The sequence below is a fragment of the Ambystoma mexicanum genome, chromosome 11 (assembly GCF_040938575.1).
Source record: "Ambystoma mexicanum isolate Mex_15411 chromosome 11, UKY_AmexF1_1, whole genome shotgun sequence".
In the NCBI taxonomy this organism is placed as follows: Eukaryota; Metazoa; Chordata; class Amphibia; order Caudata; family Ambystomatidae; genus Ambystoma; species Ambystoma mexicanum.
The window spans coordinates 814,965,720-814,992,983 of record NC_090934.1 but is presented as its reverse complement, the minus strand read 5'-3'; the positions used below and the strand labels follow the sequence as shown (position 1 = coordinate 814,992,983).

The 27,264-nt window shown below is 45.3% G+C and overlaps 1 protein-coding gene across 1 annotated transcript in view; it reads right to left on the bottom strand.

The window, feature by feature from the left end:
• Positions 1-1,759: 1,759 nt before the first annotated feature.
• C11H11orf58 (chromosome 11 C11orf58 homolog) overlaps positions 1,760-27,264 on the bottom strand; it is a 210,624-nt gene continuing 185,119 nt past the window's right edge. Inside the window, exon 5 of the mRNA XM_069623762.1 lies at positions 1,760-2,713. Within this exon, the coding sequence (XP_069479863.1) occupies positions 2,495-2,713 (219 nt within the window). The 3' untranslated portion in view covers positions 1,760-2,494. The remainder of the gene's footprint in view (positions 2,714-27,264) is intronic.

Sequence of the window (27,264 nt, the reverse complement as noted above, 5' to 3'; positions counted from 1 at the left end):
ACATCGATCATTACCATTCACCCACTATAGCACAGATAGTAACCCAGGTGGCAGATGTGGTCATTCACGGTAAGCTAGGCAATGCGGAAATATTATTGCTCAATAGCACACAGCGCATCAGGCATGTGCACTACAGGGAACTAATTGAAGCACTTTACGCTAAATTAAATCATTGGAACCAGCTCCCTATATCACTAAATGGGCCGGCTGGCACTGATCAAAATGATTATACTTCCCAAGTTGTTCATTTCTTTAGCACAGTGCCAGTATGGCCAGGAAGATCCAATCTCACGAAAATACAAGGGGGATTCTCAATGTTTGCGTGGAGGGCACGGGCTAGTTGGAAACGCCTCACCATATGAAAAAGGGGGATTATTGGCCCCCGATTTTGAATTGTACGTGTTATCAGCCCAGACCTCCTATAACACCCTGTACTGGGCTGACGGGGCTCCCACAGCAGCTCATGTGACGCTAGAAACAAATGAGAAAATCCAGCAAACCTTCTACACAAACTAGCCGAAGGGAAAGTGAAGAGTGACAATTAAATGGATCCTTCCCTGGTCACGTGCAGAGCATGGACAAGGTTAAAAGGCTAGCCCAGTTACACTGTGATGCATGACCCGAACATGCCAATATGGGACGCACCCTACCTAAACAGACAAGATGTAAGCCTGGCAGGGCACTGGCAGACAGATGTATGCCTATTCAGGGATTTATTCCATGAACTTAACTTTGTGAGCTGGGAAGACATCTAAGTACCAGTAGGTAATACCTAATTGCAGAAGTTGCAGTACCTGAGACTGCGCTTGGCAATGCAGCAGCATGGGACGGTTTCCCAGAGGAACCCTTAGCACATCCGTCCTTGGGTTATATACTAACAAATAGCGAAATTAAGAAGTCACCCTCGACACTGCATAACTTTTTTTTTTTTTTAAATCACACTGTCTGCCAGGGAAGCCCAAACACCCAATGTGAAAAAGGAATGGGAAAAGGACATGGGGGAACCACACAGACATGCACTGTACACAGATATGCAAGCTGTCAAAACAGATATCCGTTAATTCGAGATATCGTCTAATCCATTATAAAATAATAAACCAGGTACACCTCACCCCCGTCTGTCTCAAATGCATGTATACTGCTGTATCAGGGAAGTGCCCCATATGTGACAGTGAGGAGGCGGGTATATTGAATATTTTGTGGTCATGCCGCAGGCTTGGTGAATATTGGGCGGATGTATGCTCAGCTCTGGAAGAAATGGTAGGACAACCAATAGATTGGAGTCCAGGGATCTGTGCGTTAGGTTTTGTGAGCAAAATGCACCCAATTAAGCAGAAACTGTTAAATATTGGCCTACTCCTAGCTAAGAGGGCACTACTGATGCATTGGAAAAGCAAAGACCCTCCTCTGAAAGATGAACGGATGAGAGCTATGACTTGGGCTAACGATAATGAGGAAGTGTACTCCAGCCTGTTACTGCAAGCAAACCAAAAGACATTTGGGGCAGCTTCAGACAATATCTATTCGATAAAAATGCACATGTAGGTGACCAAGAAGAAATGTCATAAAACATGTATGATAAAAGAAGAGATAACTATCTGTACAACTATGTTATTGAATAATGTAACTGTATACGACAATGTGTGATATCTGTGCAAGTTAAAATAAAAGTTAAAAAAAGAAATTGTATTTATACTGACTTTGCTGTGAAACCAAAGACATGACAGATCTGATGGGGTGGTTTATGTAGCCAAATGGGTCTTTGAACAAAAACATTTTTATTAAAAAAACATTTCCAACAATAAACAATAGGATGATCTAAGTGTTAGTTTGGCACGTTAGCCAAATAACATACTGCAATGAAAAGACTACCTACAAGTATTACCTACAGAATTTCAATTCCCTAATGAATGCTTCATTACAGTCGTTTTCACTCTATACAATTTTACTTTTAACACAAGTACAAGCAAGCCAGTATACTTTGGAATTCAAGACTTTTAACTGGGAATGTCAAACACTGCTTTGTACATAGCTCCATCTGTTGATTTGTTGAGAATGCATTTTCCTGCCATCACACACACATTGCGCAAAAGTGAGAATTGAAAAGAAAGCGTTCATTGTCTACACATTTTGCAATTTCTGTAGGAGAAATGGATTAAAGAAACAGGCAATGAAAATGACACCAAAAGAAAACGTTTACCAAAACCCCCCATGTAAAACAGATATGTAACTAGGTTAAAAATAATTAAACATACCTAATAATATTCAATATGTTTTTTCAAACTCAATAAGATTGGTTTATATTTGACAACAAAGTTTTCATATGCTTTCAAAAGCAGCATCCAAAGACATTGCACATGTAACATTGCACATCTAAGAAAATACTTTTTTCTTTCTAAAAATCAACAATGTTAGGATCAGAACTTGAAGCAGAATTCAAAATGTGCATCGTTTTAACCAGGCTTGATTTTAATCCAGAAAAGATACAGAATTCTTATGAACCACTAGATTTAACAAACATCATTTTGTAATTTCCTTTTTTGTCTTTTGATTTGTCATCTTCACTCAGCTTGCTGGGTCTCTTTTTGTCTGCAGGTTCCTCTTCCTCGGAGTCGGATTCAGACGATGACAAAGACCCACTGTCAGAGTCCTGCGAACTATGTGAGCTTGGAGGGTGTACAGCTTTAACAGCTTCTTCTGGGTGGTCCTCAGACTAAAATGAAAAATTGGATTAGCTTTGGCCAATTCATACAAACAGTGTAAGATCAATAACAGACCACCAAACCCCACACCCAAAATTATCTTTTACAAGAGACCAATTTGTGGTTCTCCCTGAAGGAATGAAATATGTGCTTTTGAAAACAGATTACAATTAATCAAATAAATAGCTTGGATTTGTAAATGTTCTTCTAGGGGAAAAATGTTCACTACTAAAAACGATAACCTTCAAATCCCCACCACACCAAGACCACCAATTAAGCACCCTTTAATCCTAGATTGTAAGTTATAAATAAACACACATCTAAGAACTGTAGGACCCAATATTACATAAAGGGTTATTGTATGGAATACTTTTCACAACAACATGTATTCAATTATGGACAGATTCAATGCAATACCATTTTCAATTATGGAACAAGTCAATCATGTTATATAACTTATGTTAAAGCAGCAGAATTGTCATTTACAAGCAAAAGCATATTTATGGTGACAAAGATTTCTCCTGGTTAACATTTTAGAATTCTTGGTAAAATACAATTGAGACAGGAAAACCTGATAAACATTGACACAATTAACAAACTGGTTCACAGCAGCACCTAATGGGAAACTTAGTTGTACAATTATGCAAACAAGATCGAAATCGAATAATTGTCCACAATTTTTTCATATGCTTTCAAAAGCAGCATCCAAAGACATTGTACATCTAAGAAAATACTTTTTTCTTTCTAAAAATCAACAATGTTAGCATCAGAACTTGAAGCAGAATTCAAAATGTGCATCGTTTTAACCAGGCTTGATTTTAATCGAGAAAAGATACAGAATTCTTATGAACCACTAGATTTAACAAACATCATTTGTGATGGGCGCCATAAGGTGAAAATCTGAATTTCACCTGCAACTGGTTTTACCATTGTTGGAAAGTAGTCAACTACATGGGTTATTGGATTTTATGTCAAAACACAAAGCTCTCATTACACAATAATTATTTCCAACAGCAACAAATTAGCTTCACAATGAAAAGGAAAGCAATATGAGACAAAGAAAAGGCAGTTGAGACATATCTGATGGACACATACGCCTCTTTAAATGCCTCGGTCGATAGTTTCCTAAGAATCTCTGGTTCAGTCCGACTTAAAAAGGTCAAAATTACACGACCCAGGTAATCATTTAAATCTATCTCAAGGAAAATCAATTTCACTGGTTTGTGGGGAGAATTAAAGGAAACTGAATAAGTGCCACCTTTTGCAATGAACACCTAAAAACGTAATATGGAGATTAAGTTAAAGCCCCAAAGGCCTTGGATTAGATTACATTGCAAGACTGTTTTTACCAATGCCAAGGAAAGCAGGTGATGCAAAAAGCACAATTTGAAAATGGGACACCAGCTCTAAAAGTGCAGAGGTTCAGATATAATGGGAATATTATTCAGCTTGAGTGCCAAGAAAAAAACCCAGAGAAAAGCGAGAACATTTAATCACGTGATTTGATAGGAAGTTGCTATGTTATCAGATGCCATACAAATGCACATGTGATTCTCTAAATCTTCCAGAAACTTAGTGCGTGCCATGTAGAACTGCAGAGCAAGCGCCACGTCCAGCCTGCGACGAAAAAACATAGGCAACACCAAAGGTTCTTTGAGGTGGAATACCAACTGAAACTTTGGCATGAAGGAGGGGTGCATCCGCGGCACCACCCTCGTCTTGTGGAAAGTCAGATAAAACTACTTGCAGGACAGGGCCTGGATCTCACCTACCCTCCTGGCAGAAGTCATGAGAAAAATTTTCCACTAAAGAAACTTGAGGGGCTTGATGCATAGGCACAAAGGGCACCTCCGCCCCCATGAGCCTCGTCAGTACCACGTGGAGTTTCCACACCAGGGTGGGTGCCTTCACCGGCGGGAATGATCAAAACAGTCCTTTGAGGAACTCCTTGACTGGACGGTGTGACCAAAGAGAAGACTGTCCCCGAGACCTGGTGTAGCGGGAGATAGCCGTCATATGCACTTCGGCCAAGGCAGAGCTGGCGCACGCCTCCATCAAAGACAAGTACAGATGCAGAAGATCAACCCACTGAGGGTCACAGCCCCTCAGGGGGTTGATCTTCTGCGCCCGGCACCAAGTTGTGAAATGCTTCCACTTGTGCCCGGAGCACTTGTCGACAACGATCTGGCCCTGACCAGGACCTCCCTGCATTCCACCGGTAGCTCATATCCACCGGACTCTAAGGCTGCAGGAGCCAGGCCTTCAGGTTCATCGATATGATCGATTTTTTTTATAACACACTCAATACCCAGAAGTTTCCAAGTGCGGGCCCTGGGAAACGAACCTGTGCATCTCAGTGTTGTCTTGCTTCCAAGGCGAGCACGTTGCCCCTAAGCTATCCTCCCGAGATGTTCCTGGGTCGTGATGGAGGATTGCCCCCCCCCCCACCTTCTCTGGAGAGCAGATCTGCGACCACTGGCAGCTTGACTGGAGGCGACAGGCTGAGAAGGTCTGGGTCCCAAATCTGCCTCTGCCATGCCGGGGCGACGAGGATCATACTGCATCAGCACCATGAGAGTCGATTATGATACGAAGCAGGGGTGGTAACGTGTACAGAACAGGCCTTCCCACAGGAAGGAGAAACTGCCCCCCATGCTCCCTGGCTGGAAAATCTCTGGCATTTGGAGTTTGTCGCCGTCGCAAACAGATCGATCTGGGGTCTACCACACCTGAGGAAGAGGCTGTCCACTTGATCCTGCCGAAGTTCCCACTTGTGGCAATTGCGATTGAATTCTTGACTCCGGCCAGGTGAAAAGGCATGAGTAACATCCCCTAGGCAACAGCCCAGTGCCACAATTACTGCGCTTCTCCGGAGAGCGCTGGGGATCTGGTACCCTCCTGCTTCCCGATGTAGAACATTGCGGTGGTATTGTCCATGAAGACCCTCACCACCTTGCCCTTGAGGGACAGAAGGAACAACTTGAGGGCCCAAAACACTGCTCGCAGTTCCAGGACATTGATTTGGAGATCCCTCTCCTCGGTAGCCACAGGCCTTTGGCGTGGTGACATCCGATGTGGGCTCCCTAGCCCTCCAGGGAAGCGTCTGTGGTGACGTCTCTTGGTATTGTTACTCTAGAAATCCATGCCCCCGGCGATGTTGGCGCGCACTCCTCACCACCTTATCGCTCGACATAACTCCTCATCGAGCACAGTCCTGTCTGCGAAGCTTCCGGACACCTGGACCCACCGAGTGTCCAGGAATTCCTGAAGGGGCCGTATCCCCAACTTCAGAGGCGGATCAGATAGATTCATGACATGGCTAGCAGCGACTTGATGGTCCGTACCGTCTTCAGTGCCAGCTGCCTTTGCCCCTTGCCCATAATGGCTGCTATTCTCTCCTCCGAGGGGGCCACCAGTCAGGAGACCGTGTTGAGCATGGATCACAGGAACAGCATGTCCTGCGATGCAATCTAGCATGACTTTGGATAGTTCACTTAGAATCCCAGATCCGTCAGCAGTCGGATGGTCCTGTGTGTGGTCGATGGCAATTTCCCCTCGACTTGGCCCGGATGAGCCAGTCGAGGTATGGGTACACATGAACCCCTTGCAGAAGTAGATAGGACACCATTGGTGCCAGGCACTTCGTAAACTCCCTGGGCGCCAACTTCAGTCCGAAGGGGAGAGCCTTGAATTGGTAGTGCTATCCTTGTACGAAGCGCAGGAACTTCCGAAGCTTCTCGTAAATGGGGGCGTGGAAGTAGGCGTCTTCTAGATCCAGCAACATCAGGAAATCCCCTTCCTCCAGTTGGCCGAGCACATGTTGCAACGTGACCATCCTGAATTTCCAGGACTTGAGAAAGGAACTTGTTTAGACGCTGCAGGTCGAGAATGGGCCTCCAGCTTTTTTGTTTTTACTAAGAATTATCTGGGGTAGACTCCAGAGCCTTGGAGGCGGTTTGGAACCTTCTCTATCGCCCCTTTTCTTAGCATGGCCCGTACTTCCTGCAGGAGCTGTGGGATGTGCTGCTCCTGCTGGGCCACCAGTGGTATTCGCTGACACCTCTGTTGGAACTCTAGATTGTGTCCGTGGGCGACAGCGTTCAGCACCCATCGGTCGTTCTCCCACTCACGGACAAAGCCCACCAGCCGGCCACCCACTGAGGTGCATGGGTGGCGGCCCGACATCCTGGCCTGTTCAATCCTGCTACGGGGCATGCGTGCCGCCTTGGGAGTGACAATGGCGGCAGGTACCACCTAACTCCTTGCAACGACCTCTATAGACCTTTGGGTCATGGAACGGGAGGGTTGGTGGTAAGAGGATGATCCCCTGCCAAAACCCTTCCACGATATTCTGGATTTCCCTCCTGAGGCACGAAAGGAAGGCCGATGCTACTGAAGCGTGCCTAGGGGCCTGGGCCGTGTCCGACTTGATAGCCTGCAACAACTCTGACAGCCTTCACAAAGAGATTGTCTCCACTGAGCGGCATGTCCAGGACCCTGGTCTGAACTTTGATGAAAATTAGTGACTTTCAACCAGCCACGAAACCGTTCACAGTCTGCTGGAACCCTGTGTCCGTGATATTCAGGGCCACTGATGGCATGGTCCGATGCCACCTCACCCTCCTGGAGAATTTCCAGCGCATCTACCGGCTTGTCATCAGGGAGTAATTCCGGCAGCAGGGCCATCTTGTACCACAGCTCCCTGTCGTACCTGGCCAGGATCGTAAGAGCATTCGCTGCCTTGATCGTCAAGTAGCTAACCTTTCTACCCATGGCACCAACTTCTTCCCCTCGCTGTCCGGAAGAACCAAGGCCGGCGATGGATTTGGGAACTTCTTCCTCGCAGCCGCCGAAACCACCGAGTCCTGGGAGAGCTGCGAACGCAGGCACTTGGGTGCAGACTCCTGCCCTCATCCTAAACGTCATCCAGGAGAGACACTGCTAAAATGGTCTTCCTCTTGACCTCTCGGTGCTGGTAAAGGAAACCCTCCTTTGTCTCTTCTGGCATCAGCTGGAAGAGCTCGGACGTGCTGGCGACCATGGAGTGGAACAATCCCACTTCGTCCGGTGGATAGGTCTTGGTGGCAGGGAGACAGCTGTCGTCCGTGTTAGTCGTCGCTGTGTCTGTCCCCGTATCTCGAGGGGTGGGGGGGGCATGCAAGGCTGTTGATGAGGGGGTGTGGGATGCAGTTTCCTCTTCGCCATCGGGGGGGGCACAGTGCCACACTTGGGGTGCCGTCAGCATCCTTCTCTGGATCTCAGGCACCAGCATTTCGAGAGTGGACAGGCTGTCCAGCGACACGTCCCTACATGTGGGGGGGTGTGGGGTCCGGGGGAGTAGGCTTGCTGGTCCCAACACAGTCAGCTCAGTCGTAGTCACCCCCGCTTGACAATTGCGCTGTCATTGTCCTCAGCGCTTCCGCCGTAGTCGTTCTCCATGTCCTCCAGGACCGTGTGAATGGACACCATGTCCTCTTCTTCCAAAGAAGAAAATATCCATGCCCTGGAGCATGGTAGAGGCCTCCACTGCACCCCACCCCTTTTTGCCTCCTGAGGGATCGGGCTCAGGACTGGTATCCTTTTCTCCGGTGTCTTCTCCACTGACTTGGCTGAAGCCTCCCACCTGGGAGGAAGGTCCACTCTGGGCGTTGCAGGGGCCCCCTGGGTGTTAGCCCCTTTTGCCTTCAAGAGGGCAGCCGCCACCAGCTCGATTGTCAAGGACGACTTCTCCTGGACTACCTAGGCCTTCAGGGGTAGGTCAGCCACCTTACCCTGCGCCTTTGGCTTCTCCAGCTTCTCCTGCAATTTCCCGGGGTTAGCCGCCTTCCTCTTCGAGGAGGAGCTTTAGCGATGGATGCAGATTGTGATGAGTGCGCCCTGCTAGTCGCGGGACCCGCTTGTGCAACAACCCCTACTGAAACAGAATAGCGGTGCTTGGCCTCGTCTTGGGCCCCCATGGATGGAGCGCCCTCAAAGTGCTTACAAGGCCGCTCCTCGGACCGTCCAGTCCTTGGTGAGGCATGCCCCTGCTTGCCGCACAGGCTAGAGGCCTTGGCATTGAGCCACACCGCCAATCTATTATGCCGATCCTTGATGGTGCGTTTGGTGAATCCCAGGCAAATTTCGCAATGCGCTTCCTTGTGGTCCGGATGGAGATAGTAGAGGCCCTGGGAATGTTTGTCCTCCACAAACACATTCCTCAAGCTGCAGCTGGATCAGAGTTTGAAGCGAGAACCTCTGTCCTTCCCCCTCAGACATGGTCCGGCGTGCGGTGTAGGCCCGATGGCCTTCTGGAATCTTCGATGAAAAACTCTTCTTGCCCTTGAGGGGCAGTGGGACGCCGACAAATGGATCCCCGCTTGCCGGTCAAAGGAGTGGAAGAGCACATGGGATCTATTTCACAAAAATAAAAAACTTTTTACCGAAAAAGCGCAAAATGTCAGATAAGCTCACGGACAAAAAAATGAGGACTCCTAATACATGAACACGCAGGAAAAATCTGAAGATGGCTGCCAGAGGAGGGGCTTACGGAGAGGGCAGTCATTGGCTGGGGGCAGTATGACCCAGAGCCCAGTGATTGGTTTAGAGGAGAAAGACCGTTTGTAAGTGAAACTTCCTTTTACAGAGGATTGCCGGCCTGATTGGAAATATTCATGAGCATGTGAATCCAAGCCAGACCTCATGCTGGAGAACTAATTTTCACATAAGATGCAAATGTATAATTTTGTCCATCGTTTGACCCCTTATGCTTTAAATGTCTTCTAGATTCCCATCTGTCAGAACCCTGTGTCTGCGATATCCAAAGCCACTGTGATGGCATGGTCTGATGCCACCCCGCCCTCAGGCATTGGGTCCGCGTAGTGGCTCAGATACACGCATGCGACGGAGCACTCTACAGAATCACCTTTAGTCACAGCCCATCCAGGTCTGCTGGACTACAGCAACTGCCGTACTTTCTGGGCATACCCGGACTAAAACCAGATCATCAGTTACTATCAGAAATCAAGTAATAATACACCACTGCATAAACAGCAGCTTTGGAAACTCTACCCAAGACACAGAGAAGGAATATTAGATCTGATGAAACATCCATCCACAAGGTTTCATCAACGACATCACATTGCTCTTAGCACCAGTGTCCTGAAGAAAGTGCAGAGGACAATACAAACACAAACCAGAATCTTTCCGAGTTAGCCCCGAACAGGAAACACGCAAAAGTGTCGACAGATGAAATATGCTGTCATTGTTTGCAGTACATATCACTTTTTAGCTACCAACATCACTTGTTTAGAGTCAAAATTGTTAGTTCTTTGTGTTGCAAATTAATTTTTCAGTCATGTCTTCTGGCATTTGTTTATATGTTATTTTAATACATAATTAATTTAGAATAAACTTGGTTTTAACAGTGTTCAAAATTGTTAGCCTGTTCATAGATGGCTGAGGAAAATCCAGCTTAGCCTTCTGTGGGCCCTTATCATTACCGGTGTGTTTACCTAGTTTTCCAATTGCTATGGTGAGTTAAAGATTTCATTGTGTTCCAGGTTGAGGGAGATTATATTTACAAAAGTGCATTGTCTGTTGTGAGCCCAATGTAAAAAAGGAACATTTCCCTGCGCTGACAGTGCATTGTAATGTGAATACGTGATATTTCAAAAAAGTACCTTAAGCTCCATCACAGATCTAGTTGACAGAGGTTATAGGTTATAGTATCGAATCAAAAGGGTCGAATGACAAAAGGATCGAGGCAATTCGACTGAAAAAAAGCATTGACTTTTTTGGGGGGGTTCCTCCCCCCCGCCCCTCCCCCCCAAACACCTGTTTTTGGTGTAAAAACACATTTAAGCTAAACTAGAGCAAAAAAAAAAAAAGGATACATTTTCAAAAAAACGGCAATCCTTTTGTTTTCGGTCGAATGCACTCTCACCTTTGGCATTCGATCCTTTTGTTTTTCTAAACTTTAACTGGACACAGACATTAGACCATGGTTCAGAGCGCCCATTTCATGGCCTAATGAGGATATGTTTGATAATGTGTACTCTGTGAAAGCTGTAGTTCTTTAATAAGAAACGTGAGCAAGTTTAATAGTCCTTTCCATTCCCCCTAGAACAGTGCAAAATGGGTGAATGAGTCAAAACAGTGTGCACTCTGAATATATTACTCCTCCAACATAAAACATGCAGAATTCAAATGTAAGCTATTGCAAGCCTATTTTTTTCCAAACTTTATTTTCGGCTTCAGCCATAAAAGCATACACATGAAACTTTAGGACTATACAGGATTCAAGTCAAGACAAAAAAAAAAAAGTTTATTTTCGGTAATACAAAACATACCATAAAAACCACAACAATAATCCACAATTACAGTCATAATTACAAATAAACTACCAACAACATTAAAACCATAAAAACATTGCCAAGATACTCTGTGCATTGTCTCCGAGGAAGTTTTTAATAAGGTTTGTTTGAACCACTGTCAAAAGGACAAAAGTGCCCAACCCACAAACCAAGTCCACCCATAACAAATAATGCAAAGCAGTCTCATAACGACGTCGTCCTTGGCCCTGTAAAACTGGTTTTAACGTATGCTCTCTAATGGATGAGAATACGGGACAAAAGAATAAAATAATTTTAAAAAATGCTAAATCTTCTTTAGCCACCTCACATAACACACGATTGGTTCCATTTCCCCTTGGACCAGGTCACCCACCACCTGTGCTCTCAAGTAAATGCAATTAAAAACACCCTTGTGACAAGTATAAACGGAGAAGGATGCTGAGCCCAAAAACATACTTCTGGAGACATAGGGCCATAATAATCATGCATCTCCTTTTAGCAGGCCTCATGATCTCCAATTACTCTTCGCTCAACACTGCCTTTCATGGTTTTTACGTCATTAGAAGATGTAGGATCTACCGTGTAAAAGCATTGAATCGCACCCACTGCCACCAGTGAGGCTTTAACATACTTGAGCCAGGAGATCTTCAAATGGGTGTTCCTAGGCACCAGATATTTAATTAGCTCATGAGTCAAAATTGCTTTACTATTCACCCAAATTCTCAGCCAGTGACTTACAGGCTGGGATGCGATAAGGTCACTAAGAAACTAGCACCCCAGTTCCTGGTGCACCGCAAAACAGTATTCAAATAATTATCCTTTAATTAACCATCTAACCTACTTCTAAAACTTTCGAAAAGTATCACTCTGGAATGTGATATTCGATACAACACCTAAGCAAAAGCATAAACAGTGACAAATGGCATGCAACATCTTGTCGCCTAGGACGTGTCCACATTATACAGTCATAATTAAACTAACTGGCCTCTAAATGTACATACAACATGCTTTAAAATATACCTTAAAATACCAGACCTACAAAAAATACATAACCCGCGATAAAAATGTCGAACACCAAATTACATAAGGAAAACTTTGCATCCTAGATAACCAACACCCCAGACATGTGGATAAAAGTGGACAATATTCCCACTGTATCTTAACCCCTAATGTTTAAGGTGATAGACCCCCTGTATTTTAGACCCGACTGATACATTATTCCATCACTCCAGGAACTAAAATTGACAACATCATTCAAATTATTAAAAATCTTTCCAATAATTTATACGGAAAGATGCTATATGCAAACATTTAACATATCTTGGGCTCCAGTAATACATACTTCAGGCAATAAAAAAAGCAGTCATTCGATTTACTAATTATTGCATTATAACCCTCAACAGTAAGAAAATAGCAAAATAGATTAGATTACTGTCAATGCAGTTTGTGCATCAATGAAAGATCATATGGGGTAACTGCCTTCTTGTTGAAGCCCCAATACTACACCAAAGAGATCATCATCCACTTGGAGTCTTGCACCCCCTAAAAACACAGAAGCCGGTTGCATCATCAGGCAGTATTTCAACAGATTATGCCATTCTGAGGATAAACACCTGCAACATTTTTTTTTTTATTACCCAATGATTAGAGGCCATACAGAAACGTAATGCTTCACGAGCATTCCTTATTCCCTTGTTCATCAACATTGTATAAAACATCTAGGATGCAATGGTTGGCGTCAGAGGGTAAAATAATGCAAAAATTATTCAAATTGGTAACTACAGTAGGGGCATTTCATGGAACACCCACCCTGGCAGACACAGTAAATGATCGAAAAGGCAAGACCCCCAGCAAATTTTCAGTAACAAGGCCTGGTCATTTGCTCCCAAGTCTGTCCAGGTAAGGCTCAAACCCCATTTCAATTTTCTACTCCAGATATTCTTTCAGTAAATTCCCCCCATTGCAACCCCCCAAGGGGTACCCCTTACCCAATCGCGGTATGCATCTTTTCGCAAACCGTAGCAGCAGGGATTGCTCCAAAAATCAGACAGATGCAAGTTAGTGTTAAGTTGGACTTCTAAAATCAACACCTGTGGGAGGATTTTAGGAGGCCACGCCATTTTTGGTAAGCAGGTAAGACACTAAAAGGCAAGCCAAAACCCAATTAAGGTAGGTGAACGAGCAGTCAAGGCCTAGTCTCAGGAAAATTGAGAGAATGGTCTAGGGCTACAGCGAGTCCACACAGAACAAGAGCAATACATTAAGTTAGTAAGTATATAAAAATACAATTATTTATTATGCCTAGAGGAGCAAACTAGGCATATAAAGAAATTGCAGGTAAGTAATATAAATCAAAAACCATATACAACACACAGTTTAAAGTGCAGAGCCATACGAGCGCCTGGAAACTGCCCCTGGGTGGTAGCGGTGTGTTGTATAAGTAAACATAACATCTGTCCTTTGAGGTTGATATGCATGAACCTATATTCTGAAGATTTTCCCTGTGGACTTGGCTCACTTGTGAGGCATGGGGCTCGTATCGTACAGGGGATAGTGGCATATTCAAATCAATTAACCTTGGCGGGGGGGTGGGGGGTAGATTTCTGTATTAGATGGCCAGCAGTCATTCTGCCAAATACTAATCTACAAAGTTAATTTAACAACTTCCCAGTTTTCATGTGAACTATCAGGGAGTCTTGCAACTGCCACGGTGCCTGTGCAAATTACTGACAAGCAACACTTCCTAGGCCTCAACCAGTGTGAGCATTCATTTTTTAGTTAATGTTCCACTTCCTTGGTTGATGGATTGAGTTGGGAGGAGAAGGGCGGGGGGGCTTTTGTCATACAGACTATGTATTTCCTTAACCCTTCCGTGATTTCTATGCCCCCTTTTTCCCCAAACATTTTCAGGGATATGGAGATCCTGTACAATTCCCATCATGAGGTAAATGTGTGCTTTGTGCAATGGGGATAGCACCAGCTCCCAGAGATGCATCACGGTCTCAAAATCTTTTTTCTGATTGGCTCACTATTTGCACCGTTCAGTGGTGTGTTAATGTGGTGCGAGACATGCATGGTATCAAGAGAGACTCTAATGTTCCTGGGTTGGTACAATGCCTGACTGGCCCCAATTCTAAAGGGATGGTTCCCTTAACTGATGTTTCTAATGGCCGTCGGTGTCCAAAATAAAAGTGTGTCTAAACCTATGCTTGCCCTCACTCTTTACAAAAACGTGACAGGAAGTCTTTAAAAAGTAAAACAGTGGTTCAACAGAAAATTGGAAAGCAAAGTTGCTTTCAGGTGGTCTTCTCACCAGGTGTAGTTTGGTCAATGTCACAAAAACGAGTTCAATCAAAAAGGGCTGTTCATAAGATCTTCTCCACAGAGCCGTTGTAGTGGTTTCAAATACCTTTAGTGTCTTTGGGTTCATTGGGGCTCCCCTTCCCCAAGCTTCAACTTGTTCAAGTTCCAAACACCACAAAAGACATATATAACACCGTTCCTTTTGAAAATTCTCAAGGTTCCCTTTGAACACTCCAAAAAAAACAATAAGTCTCCAACTTGGTTGGGATTCTCTGGGTTCACTTCCCCAAAGCTCAAGCCCCTTTTTCCGACAGTTGAACTTGTCAGGAAGTTATTTATTGATATACATTTGGTTGCACGCCCAAACCCTGGCGTATTTTTACAGGTATTCTTAGAATCTTAGTAGTTGCATATAACATGTACAGGCTTAACAGTCTTAAAGATTACATAGAAATACTTTGTCACAAGGTGGAATGGGTGACCAGTGGTACAGCTTAGAGTTACAAGCATACTTGCATTCTTAGTAGCTGCAGGGTAAAAAAGCAGTTTTTCAGTGAACAGTGGTTCAGTCTTAGTGCGATAGGTGTGGGAGTGACTGTGGGTGAAGGTGCATAGGATTAGGCTGGGTCAGGGGCCAGCCTATGTCAATATGTGCGTCAGTGGTAGGATCAGAATTTGTTAAAGAGACAGGTTTTAAGTACTTACTTGAATTTCAGATGGGATGGCTCACTGCAGATGGATACAAATAAATACAAATAAGCAGGGAGAGAGTTCCAGATCCTGGGGGCTGCTACTGGGAAACTTGAGCTACCTGTTCTTACGTTCTTGAAATGGGGGATGCGTAGGGGCGTATCGGCATTGGATCCGAGTGTTCTGGTTGTGGTTTTGCGGGTGAGACATTGGCTGAGATATATGGGAGCATTACCCGAGATACATTTGTGTGTAAGGGTTTTATGAAGTATTCTGGTTTGTATGGGTAACCAGTGTACCTCTCTCCTGTTTTGTGAAATTTGGTGTCTTTTTTATGCTGAATGCTGAGCGCTTTACTCTGTAGTAGTTGCATTTTATTTATATTTTTCTTTTTAGGTCTCTAGTAGGAGTATATTACAGTAGTCAATTTTGGTCAAAATGAGAGCTCTGGCAAGCATGACAGTTTTGGGGCGAAAGGAACAGTCAGCTCAGTGCAATAAGTTTGGCTGTGTATGCTGTTGATGAGGAAAGGGCACTGATGTGTTTGCACATGGTATGGCTCGAGTCCAGGTAGACTCCTAATGTTTTGACCTGCGATATGGTAATTGGAGTACCATCTATAACTATAGCTGTATATTGCGGGTGGAGTTTGTTTAATCGGGTGGGAGAACCGACTATGAGGATCTCTGTTTTTTCTCCGTTAAGACATAGGCTGTTGGCCGCCATCCAATTCTGGATAATAGAGTACATTTTGTTAATGCTGATGGTATCTTGTTCCAGATTCCCTGTGATTGGGATAAATATTTGTGCATCATCTGTGAAGGTGGTGTATATTACTCTCATTGCGTCTAGTGCTGGAAAAGGGAGTTTTGTGTAGGTATTATAGAGCATTGGGGAGAGACAGGATCCTTGCAGAACTCCCAGTGGGACTGTTCTAGGATCTGCTGCTACATCGCCTATACATTCACCATCATCCTGAATGTGCGGTTGGTGAAAAATGATTTAATCCAAGTGGTTGCTTCCTTTGAAAAGTGAAAGTGATTTGCTAGGTTTAGGCATAATTTATCATGGTCCACTAAATCAAACGCTGCAGAGAGGTGGAGTAGGATGCAAAGCTTTCCTGAGTCTCGGATTGTGTCCATCTGGTTTTTAAAAGCCAGCACGGCTGTCTCCGTGCTGTGTCTGGGGCGAAAGCCCTATTGTCTTTGACCCAGTAGCAGATTATTTTCGAGGTGGCAATGGATTTGGCTATATGCAATTTTGTCGATTTTGAGGAGGAAGGGGACTGTCGTGATTTTTGAGGAGGGGGTTGTTAGGCAGAATTGCATGCAGTACCCTCTGGGACCACCACATACAATTAAGACTACAGGTGTTTGAAAGTTGCATTTAGCCTGCCTTGATAGCTGCATTTAGCCTGCCACTACACAGTATTTTTGAAAATTGCATTTAGCCTGCCACGCCACTGTATTTTTGAAAGTTGCACTGTATTTTTGAAAGTTTTATTTAGCCTGCCACTACACTGTATTTTTGAAAGTTGCATTTAGCCTGCCACTACACTATTTTTGAAAGTTGCATTTAGCCTGCCACTACACAGTATTTTTAAAAATTGTATTTAGCCTGCCACGCCACTGTATTTTTGAAAGTTGCATTTAGCCTGCCACTACACAGTATTTTTGAAAATTGTATTTAGCCTGCCACGCCACTGTATTTTTGAAAGTTGCATTTAGCCTGCCTTGATAACTGCATTTAGCCTGCCACTACACGGCATCTTGATATTGCAACGTGTTTGTCATATTCAGCTATCTACGCGGTATCTAGCTTCTGACTGCTGCAAACTTATCCTAGTTCAGCCCCCCCCCACCTGACCTCCACACACTACCTACAATTAACAAATTGTACCTACCAGGCATCTACTCAGTACTGTTGAGAGTCATTCTCTCCCTTATCAATTCCCTCATTGATCTAAGTTTTACCATTCGTGTGGCCCCCATAGGCATTACTTCTACATCATCCACTATGTCTCACCTCACAACTACTTTGCCCCACCTGTCCAAACCATGCAGCCTCCCGGCCAGAAATACCAGACTACGTGCCAGACTACCTAAATTATACGAGCCTCGAGCCAGAGACACCACCCAGTCTATACTTACTAGCCGCTCCCCAACTATGTTCACGACCACCCTCACTAAGCCTCCTCCTGAAAGACCTAAGCACAATCAAACTAACACCAGGTCCAAGCATAAGGTGCACAACACAGATTCTAATCCCACTCACACTAAAAGTACTGTCTCGCCCATAAGAGGTGCCCTAATCAATGCACGCTCTATAGTAGCCCATGCCACAGATTTAGCAGATCTCATTCTAGCAGAAGACTTAGACTTCATAGCCATTACCGAGTCCTGGCTCCATGCAGCCGCAGGCCCAGCCCTCTCGCTAGCCATCCCTAACGACTACACCATCCTCCGAGCGGATAGAACACAATCTAGAGGTGGCGGCCTGGCCATAAGTGCCAAAACGTACCTCAACATTAGACTTGACTCCTCCAACCACCTCCCATCTTGTGAATCACTCACAGCTAAGTTGCCTACTGCAACCCCCAAACTATATCCATTCATTTGTTCTACAGACCTCCTGGACCCATAGGTTCTTTCGAGGAAGACCTCTCCACTATCTTTACCAACAACCTAAAAAACTCCTCCCAGTGCCTCATCCTAGGGGACTTCAACTTAGGCCTAAACGACCCCAAAGACTATCAGGCCACCTTCATCAATAATACAATATCAGAACTAGGCTTTACCCAAAGAGTGCTCACCCCTACCCACATTAAAGGGAGAACCCTTGACTGGGTAGCTGACTATAACTGTGTAGCCTCCATTTCAGCTAACTCCCCACAACCATGGTCTGACCACCATCTCCTCTCCCTTGCCCTTGAAGCCCAAAGTGTCATCATCAACAATGTGCTAGCCTCAGCTATCCCCACGAGAAGAAAAATATCACAGTGGAAAAATTAATCCCACTCATCTTACCGACTCTGAACCAACTCCCAGCCACCTCCCCCCTTATGACCTTGTAGAATGTTACAACAAAATCATGACCTCAATCCTTGACTCCATTGCACCGTTACAGATTAGAAAATGTAAGCCGAAAAAACACCTGAACTCCTGGTTCTCCCCTCACCTTAAAGCTCTTAGATTCGAGAAACGCAAAAAGGAACAAGTCTGGAGACAATCTCCCACAGACAACAAGTTCACTCTCAATAAAATAACATCCACCTACAAAAAAGAAATCGTAGCCGCCAAACAAGAATCCTACAACCAGAGAATAACAAGCCAACTCCAGCACCAAAGAATTATTCACTATCATTAAAGAACTGGAAACACCTATTCGAACTCCGGACACATGCGTTAAAGACAAACAATGGTGCACCAGTGTCCAAAACGCCCTGTCTAATAAAGTAGCAGGCCTCCAAATTAAAATCAACAAAAAGAAAGATTCCCTAACCAAATTGACAAATTCCTCTAAAACTGCATCTAGGCCCACATCCCAACACTCGAGGCCCAACAACCCTCTTATCCGCTTCAGCTTCTCCAAAGTCTCCACCTTAGAAGTGGAAAAAATAATTCTCAGCCTTAAACCATCAAACTGCAAGGGTGACCCCCCCCCTGCCCTTCACAAATCATCAATGAACCTAAGGCTACTACTGAACTTAAGTATCTATCCTGGAAGGTGGCTTTTTTGATTGCGGTAACCTCTGCAAGACGCTTGGTGAGCTTCAGGCTCTCTGCAGAACATCCGTTCCTACCTTTCCGTAAGGATACAGTGGTGCCTCACACCCACCCTTTGTTCCTTCCAAAAGTGGTTTCGGAATTCCATTTAAACCAGTCTATATCTCTGCCGGTCTTCTTCCGGAATCCGGTCTCTGATGCTGAAAGGGCTCTGCACAACTTAGATGTCAGACAAGCTCTGAAGTTCTACCTCGATAGGACTAGCAAACTGAGACGCTCTTAACTTTTCGTCACATTTGGTGATCCAAATGGGAAAACCTGCCTCAAAGGCATCCATCTCCCGCTGGGTTGCTTCATGTGTTTCCGAGGCCTACAAGGTTCAAGGCCTTAAAACACCTAAAGGCATTCATGCACATCTCATTGATGCAAACTCATTGACCAAGCCGCCTACTCCCAACTAAATGCCTTTGTCGAAGCCAACAATCTCCTAGACCCCGCACAATCAGGTTTCAGAGCCCGTCACGGAACCAAAGCCACCTTAACCTCAATCTGGGATGACCTTAAAATGACAGCAAACTCCTCGGGATGTGCTGCACTAATCCTTCTTGACCTATCTGCCACCTTTGACACAATCAATCACTCAATCCTCCTAGACCGCCTCCACTCCCTAGGAATTTGTGGAACCGCTCTTAAATGGATAGCTTCATTCCTCAAAGATAGGTACCAAATAACGATACTCTCCACCTATACCTCCCAAGCCCGACCAGTCGACACTGGAGTCCCACAAGGAGCATGCCTATCTGCCCTCCTGTTCAATCTCTACCTGATCACCCTCCCTCCAATAATTCCTGTGTTACAACTACGCCGACGACACTCAACTAATTCTAAAACTAATGAACTCAAATCCCAACCTAACCTGGCCTCCTCGACATAGAACTCTGGATGACCCAAAGCCATCTCTTACTAAACCCCTCCAAAACGGAAATCATGGTATGTGGGAACTCCAAGCTTATTCCACATCCACTACCATGGCCATCCGCCATGGGCAGCTCACCAACCTCCTGCAACTCAGTGAAAAATCTTGGATGCACCCTTGACTATGACCCAACACTCTCGCGCCAAGTCAACGTCTCAAAATCCTGCTACTACCACCTTAAAACCCTTCGGTGCATCTTTCCATATTTCTCCTTTCCTAACAGACTCTCTGCGGTCCAATCAATTGTTATATCAAGACTGGACTATGCAAACCCCCTATACCTCGGAATCCACGCCTGCCAACTGAATAAACTTCAAAGGGCACAAAACACAGCAGCCAAAATGCTACTTGCGCTCGGCCCAAGAGACCACATCTCCCCAGCCCTTAAGACGCTGAACTGGCTTCCAGTAGCCCGAAGGTTGACTTTCAAAACCATATGCATCTCCCATGGAGCACTGCATAAAACAGGACCTCAATATCTTCAAGACAAACAAAAACCCTACCACCCCCCCCCCCTCGCACCCTAAACTCAAGCTCAGCTGGCCTCCTAGTCATCAGTGAGGTGAGCTTCACCTCACTGATGATGCCCAACAAGGCTGAAACACGTGTATGGGGTTGCTGATGATACTTGTTCAGAGAGGAATTGCCATAGCATTTCGGTGCTGGACTGCCCTTGTGGGCGGGACAAAGACTGATATGCAAATGGATATTTCCCATCTGTGAAGGTACAGTGAGCAAAAAGCAATGGCTGCAAACTCTCAATGTGGTTAATAACCACTGAACAGGTTATCATGCCTTGTTCTTTCGAGAGAGCGGCGCCTGCTACCTTTTTTTGTATTGGCCTCCTAGTCATACCTAAGACAAACTCAGTCAGATTAGGTGGATCATCATTCTCAGCCTTGGCCCCCACCCTGTGGAACTCACTCCCACCCCACATCCGCCAAACTGAGGATTTAACATCTTTCCGCAAACTGCTGAAAACCTGGCTCTTCCCCTAAAACCAACCGGTACCAAACTAACCCAAACAGACAAACAACACCTCAACGACACCAACCCAACAAACTACCTGATGCGAGAAATTGAAAGCCAATAACCCCAAATATACACTAGAAAGATAAATAGAATTAAACAAGTAAAGTAGATCAAAATAGTGAAGTGGATAATCAGAATAAATCATAGGGAAACAGTAAGGAGATGTAAACTGCTGAAAGGCACATAATGCATGAGGAGGGAACGAAGTGAATGGCGTGGATGAAACAGTTAGAATGGATGAAGCGTGTTGAACAGATGAATGCACTGAGTGAAAGAATGCATGAGTAGAAGAACAGATGACTACATAGATCGAATGAGTGTAAATCGAATGAGTATGTAGATCGGATGAGGGTATAGAATGGATGAACATGTTATGCGGATGAGCTTATAGAGTGGTTGAGTGTGTAGAGCGGATGAGCGTGTAGAACAGATGAATGCACAGTGCGGACGAGTATGGAAGTGCGGACGAGTATGGAAGTGCGGACGAGAGTAGAGAGCAAATGAATTTATGGAACAGGATTACTGCGTAGCGAATGACTAAGGGCCTGATGAGTGCATATTAATGTTGAATGCGGGGAAAGCGCGAATGCATAGAGCGGATGAGTGCGGGGCGCGGATGAGTTGAATGCGTGGAAAGCACGAGTGCATAGAGCGGATGAGTGCGGGGAGCGGATGAGTGCGTAAGGTGGGTGAATGCGAAATACAGGGGCAGACAGGAGTGCATGCGTGGGGCAGACTGGAGCGTGCGGGGCGGACGTGAGCGCGCGGGGCGGACTCGAGTGCATGAGTGCCACGAGCAGACCGGAGTGTGTAGCAGACGGGGACGCATGGAATAAATAAAAGTCCATAGAACGGACTGGAGCGCATAGAACTGCGCGACGTAAATAGTATGGTCTGGAATGCAGGGAACGTTCGAAAGAGCATGTAACCCATCATATCACACCCCACGCTTACTCTCTTCTTGCCAGAACGAACACATACCCCTGATCTCAACCACCACACCTACCGCTAAGAAGCAGCTATTACACAAATACCACACCAGCTGCACACATAACCGGTGCGCACACATGCCGTTGAATCTACCTACTCTCTCTACTGACCTGAACTTCGGTTCCCAAGGGCGTTCAACCTACCAGCGCCTTCAGACCATACCAATGGTATATAAGGCACTATATAAGTGCAAAATAACATAATATCAAAGATGCGGCTAGAGACCTTTCTCCATTCATTATCAAACTTAACACTTCCTTCTCTTCAGGTACCATCCCCAGCAACCTTAAAGAGTCCTGGGTTCTCCCCCTTCTCAAAAAACCCTCTCTTGACCCCTCTATACCCACCAAATATAGGCCTATTACCACGGTGCCTTTCTTGCTCAAAATTCTAGACAAGATAGCATACCTACAAATACAAAAATACCTTGAACAAAACCATCTCCTGGGCATCTGGCAATCAGGCTTTAGACCTCAACATGGGACAGAAACGGCCCTTATCGATCTGAAGGCCCAAATTAACACAGAGACAATGGGAAAGCTGCCTTACTGCTCCTCCTAGACCTCTCGGCAGCATTTGATCTCATAGATCATAAAACTCTATGCAACCATCTGGACTCAGCGGCCCACTTCTCCCATGAAGACATCGGTTGGATCGGGTCATTCCTAAGCAATAGATCTATGCGTGTCTTCTCCACCTCTGCCGCCGCAGACCCCATCCCTATCACTTGTGGAGTCCCTCAGGGATCTTGTGTCTCCCCCACAATGTACAAACGAAGCCCCTGGTTGATGAGCTCGATGGCCTGGGTTTCACCTATACCAACTATGCCGATGATACCCAGATCCTCATCCTGTGGACGGGAGATTATAACCATGATTTGGCCTTGGTGAACAGGGTGTACCTCATCATCATCCAGGCATGGATGGCCTCTTATAGTCTGTGCCTGAATGATGACAAGACTGAACTCCTCATCCTCGGCTCCACTCCCAACATCACCAAACTGGACCACATACACTAGCTTCATCATTGACGGGGACCTAATCACGGTAGCCAAAGAAGTGAAAACTCTAGGAATATACATTGACTCCTCCCTCTCCTTCCACAAACAGGTCAGCTCCATGGCATCTTCCACGGCATACACCTGCAAGTTAAGAGCAGCTAAACCATTCCTATCCTCAGAGCTGCATCACTCTAGCTAGAGCCCTTGTACTATCAAAATTGGACTACTGTAACGCCCTCTACGTAGGAGTCAACAAACAGGTCACCAACAAAATCCATACGTTGCAAAACAATGCTCTCAGAGCAGCACTTAGTATCTCTAAGAGAGAACATATTTCCAATATCACGAGAACTCATAACTGGCTCACCTCTACAGACAAAATCCTGCTAAAAGTAGCCTCCTTAACCCATAAATGCCTCAACAATGCTGCCCCCCGCTACCTAATCGACAGAATTCATAGATACACACCTAACAGACCCACTAGATCCTCAAATGCAAATGTTCTCAGTTCCCAGGTTCAAACGAACCAAAATGGGTTGCAACAGTTTTCAGGTGAAAGCAGCCCGACATTGGAACTCCCTACCGCCCTCCTTAAGGATTTCTCAATCTTATACCCAATTCAGACATAACTACATCCAGTGGTTAAAACTTAACGACTGCTAATTGACCGCCCAACCTACCATGCCACTGTAAACCATGTAAATATGTATATTCTTAAACTGTATATCACTGCCTCTATTGTAACTGATTTTACCTATGTACTCACAGTAAATACTGTACAGCACTGTAACTAAGCTGAGAATATCCTTGTCTGCTCCTGCGCCCTCTTACCCTCGGGTCTGGCGCGCAATATAAATGAATAAACAAACAAGGTGTAAGCAAAACCGACCTTTGGTACAAGTCTGTACTAAACAATTTTTGTTAGGGAGCTGAGCAGCCAGGCTTATCTCAAGAGGGAATGTGAGCAGTAAAAGGATGTTACACAGGGGTATTACAATCAAAGTGATTCAAATAGACACTTACACTCAAGGTTTCTTGGTAAAACACTTATTAATTTATTACAGTCATTTAGAAAACATTCACTAGAAGGAGGTAACTTAATATCATACACAAATACACTTCAATACCAAACCAATAAGTTTGAGTAAATCAGGCTCCGCTGAAATAGGAGCAAAATGGCATTTCAGTTACTTTAAATGGGAATAAAATGGCACAAGTTAATAAAATAGACCACAAATACTTTTTTAGGCAGTGCAAATAGTTTCAGTTCATTAGAGGACTCGATTCAATTCAATAGGACTAGGCCAAAGTCAATGGGCTAGTGTCTTGGATTGGAAAGAGCAGTTCTTGTAGTAAACGGTAAAGTCTTTGTCAAAGTTCTCAGAAGTAGTTTGTACGAAAAAGAATCATATGTTGGGTCACAGGCTGATTAGGCCTGCAAGTTGGGAAAAATTCACGAACTTTCACCGCGAAAGGCAAGTTCTCTCAATCGGGTTGGCACAGTACCTTAATATGAAGAAAAAGATGCAGCCGAAGACGTTGGTTCCTGGCAGTTCCTGCAGATCTCGCTGTTCCGGAGACTCAGTCGTGGGGACAAGAGGGAGGACGTCAGGGGACTACACAGGGACTGGTCAAAAAAACTGGCAAAATGGAAGATCTTCAGTTCGAGTAGCTGTCGTCAAGCACAGAAGCTGGTGTCCTTCCCCCTGGTTAATCCTAACCAGCTCTGAGAATGGTATCCAGGTGGCTTACAAGTCGATTGGTCCCACCAACTCAAAAGGAGGACGTTGTCCTTGAAGGGGCTTCCCTTTCGAGATGAACTTGGCAATTCAGACCTGCAGCAGGGCTTCACCGGGCAAACCAACGGTCCCGGAGTTGCAGCAGCAGTCCTCTTCAAGCTCGTCTTCGGTTCCTTCATTCCAGTGGTCGGCTCTGCTTTCCAGTCCAGGAGACTCGCCTTTTAAAACAGTTTTCTCCCTTTCATTCAAGCCTAGCTGACATTCACCCAGCAGGGTGGCTGTCCTTGCTGAACAGTCAGCGAGCCAATCACACCAGAGTGCATTTGGGTCTCCTAGGAGACAAAGCACAGTGAGTTTCGGGCACCTCCCTCACTTCCTGCCCACCCCAGACACTCAGACGCCAGAGGCGGTCTTCAGTCCTGAAGCCCGCCAAAGGCATGGAAATAAAGGGACCAAACCTGGTTTGGTGCGCAGAGACAAACTTAGAAGGACCTTTCCAAAAAGAACTGGCGAAAAAAGAAGACCAGGACCTGTTTAAACAAAGGGGTTTAAGGAGCCATCTTGAAAAACATGGCTCCTGCGATTTTTAGCTACCGGTGTTCGCGGTCAGGAAAAATCATGGTAGATTGTTCTAAAACCACTGCCATTTCGATAGAAAAGGGTAGCATTTGACTGCTACATGAGTTTCTAGACAAAGGGGATACTAGGTAACCCCTCCAGCAATCTATAGGAAGATAGTGTGAGCTGGGTCTAGGAATTTAAAGAGACTACAGTCAATTTAACCTTACATTTTCTGGGAAACAGTTTATCCTGGAGAAGGTATTTAAACCTTTGCGAAGTCTAAAAAAAACAACAACAAAAAAAAAGACATCCCTGTGTCACTGTACTCATGGTGCTGTGTGACACACATGAAAAGATGCCTATTGAGTTATCTTAAAACTCAAAAATCAAAGAACACAAGAGCAAAACACAAATCAAAATACATGAGAGTGGGAAAGAAGGCTCACACTCTTTCCAGATAATAAATCAAGTCCTCAAAATCCAGCAAAGTTGCTGGGGGTCTCTTAGGTGGAGAGAATTAGAACATTTATAAGAATTCTCCCTAACAGCTGTCACAAAGATAAATATGGGCAATGCCCCATTTGTCGAATAGGTAGTCCACTTGGCTGTGCCGAAGCTTCCACTCGTAGCAAAAGTCAGCAACAGTGCTCTTTACTCCTGCCAGATCAAACAGAATGAGAACATCCCCTGGGCGACGGCCCAGTGCCACAAGTACTGCGCCTCCCTGGAGAGCACCAGGGCTCTGGTACCCCCCCTGCTTCCGGATGTAAAACATTGTGGTGGTATTGTCTGAAGACCCTTACCACTTTGGCCTTGAGGGACAGCAGAAACGACTTGACGGCCCAAAACACCGCCAATAGCTCCAGTAAGTTTATGTGTAGCGCCTTCACTTCCGGTAGCCACAGGCCTCTGGCATGAAGATGTCCGGTGTGGGGTCTGCATCCTTCCAGGGACGCATTAATCGTAACCGTCTCTTGGTATGGGGGGGCTCTGGAAATCCATGCTCATTCGGTGGGGAGGTGACGGGAGGTCCCCCAGCCTGCCGTCATCATCAACCATACCTGCTGTCGCTGTGTCTGCCTCCCTCGGGGTAGAGGGGTCGATGGAGAAGGGGGTGAAGGGTGGCATGGGGGCGTAGGGTGGCTCCTCTTCTTGACCGGCGGTTCCCCATGTGTCAATGGGGCAGCCGGAACTGGAGCCGCGGCAGGAGCTGGAGTCGCAGGAATCCTCTTCTGTATCTCTGACATCAGAGTGTGGAGTGTGGAGAGAATGTCCACTGAAATGTCGCTAGGCGGAATCTGGGGTGCAGGAACGTTGGGCGCTGGGATCTTGTCACCTCCGTGGATGGTATTCCTTTCGTCACCCCGTTAGGCAAAGTTTGTATGCAGTACCCTTTGGGACCACTATACACAACTAGGACTACAGGTGAAAGCAAAACCAACCTTTGGAATAAGTCTGTACTACAAAGTTTTGTGGTAGCACTGCTGAGCAGCCAGGCTTATCTCAAGAGGGAATGTGAGCTGCAAGGGTGTGACACAGAGGTCTATAATTACAAGTATTCAAATAGACTCTTATACTCAAGGTTTATTGGTCAAACACTTATTAAATGATTTCGCAGTCAGTTATAAAACATTCACTAGAAGGAGTCCATCTACATCACACAAAAATATACTTCAGTACTTCACTATATCAGGTTCCGAGGCATTTAAACTACTTTGGAGGAGCAAAATGAAATTCAGAGGATTTGAAGTAGGAGTAAAAAAGAATAAGTTGATAAAAATAATATTACAGTTACTCTTAAACAGTGCTAATAGTTTGAGTTCCCCAGAGGAGTTGATTCAATGCAAAAGGTTAGGCCAAAGTCAATGGGCTAAAGTCTTGTATAGGATAAAGCAGTTCTGGGAGTTAAATGGAAAAGTCTTTGCCAAAGTTCTCAGAAATAGTTAGTAAAAGAAAGATCCATATGTTGGGTCAAACGCTGATTAGGCCTGCAAGTTGCCAAAGTTTCAAGCACATTTGCAGTGAGAGGTAAGTTCTGTTGGTCGGGTTTTCACAGTACCTTACAATGAAGAAAAAGATGCAGCTGAAGACGTCTGTTGGTGGCAGTTCCTGCAGATCTCGCTGTTCCTGAGCCTCAGTCATAGGGACAAGAGGGAGGACGTCCTCCTGCTCTGCAAGGGGACTGGTCGAAAAAGCTGGCAAAAGCAAATCTT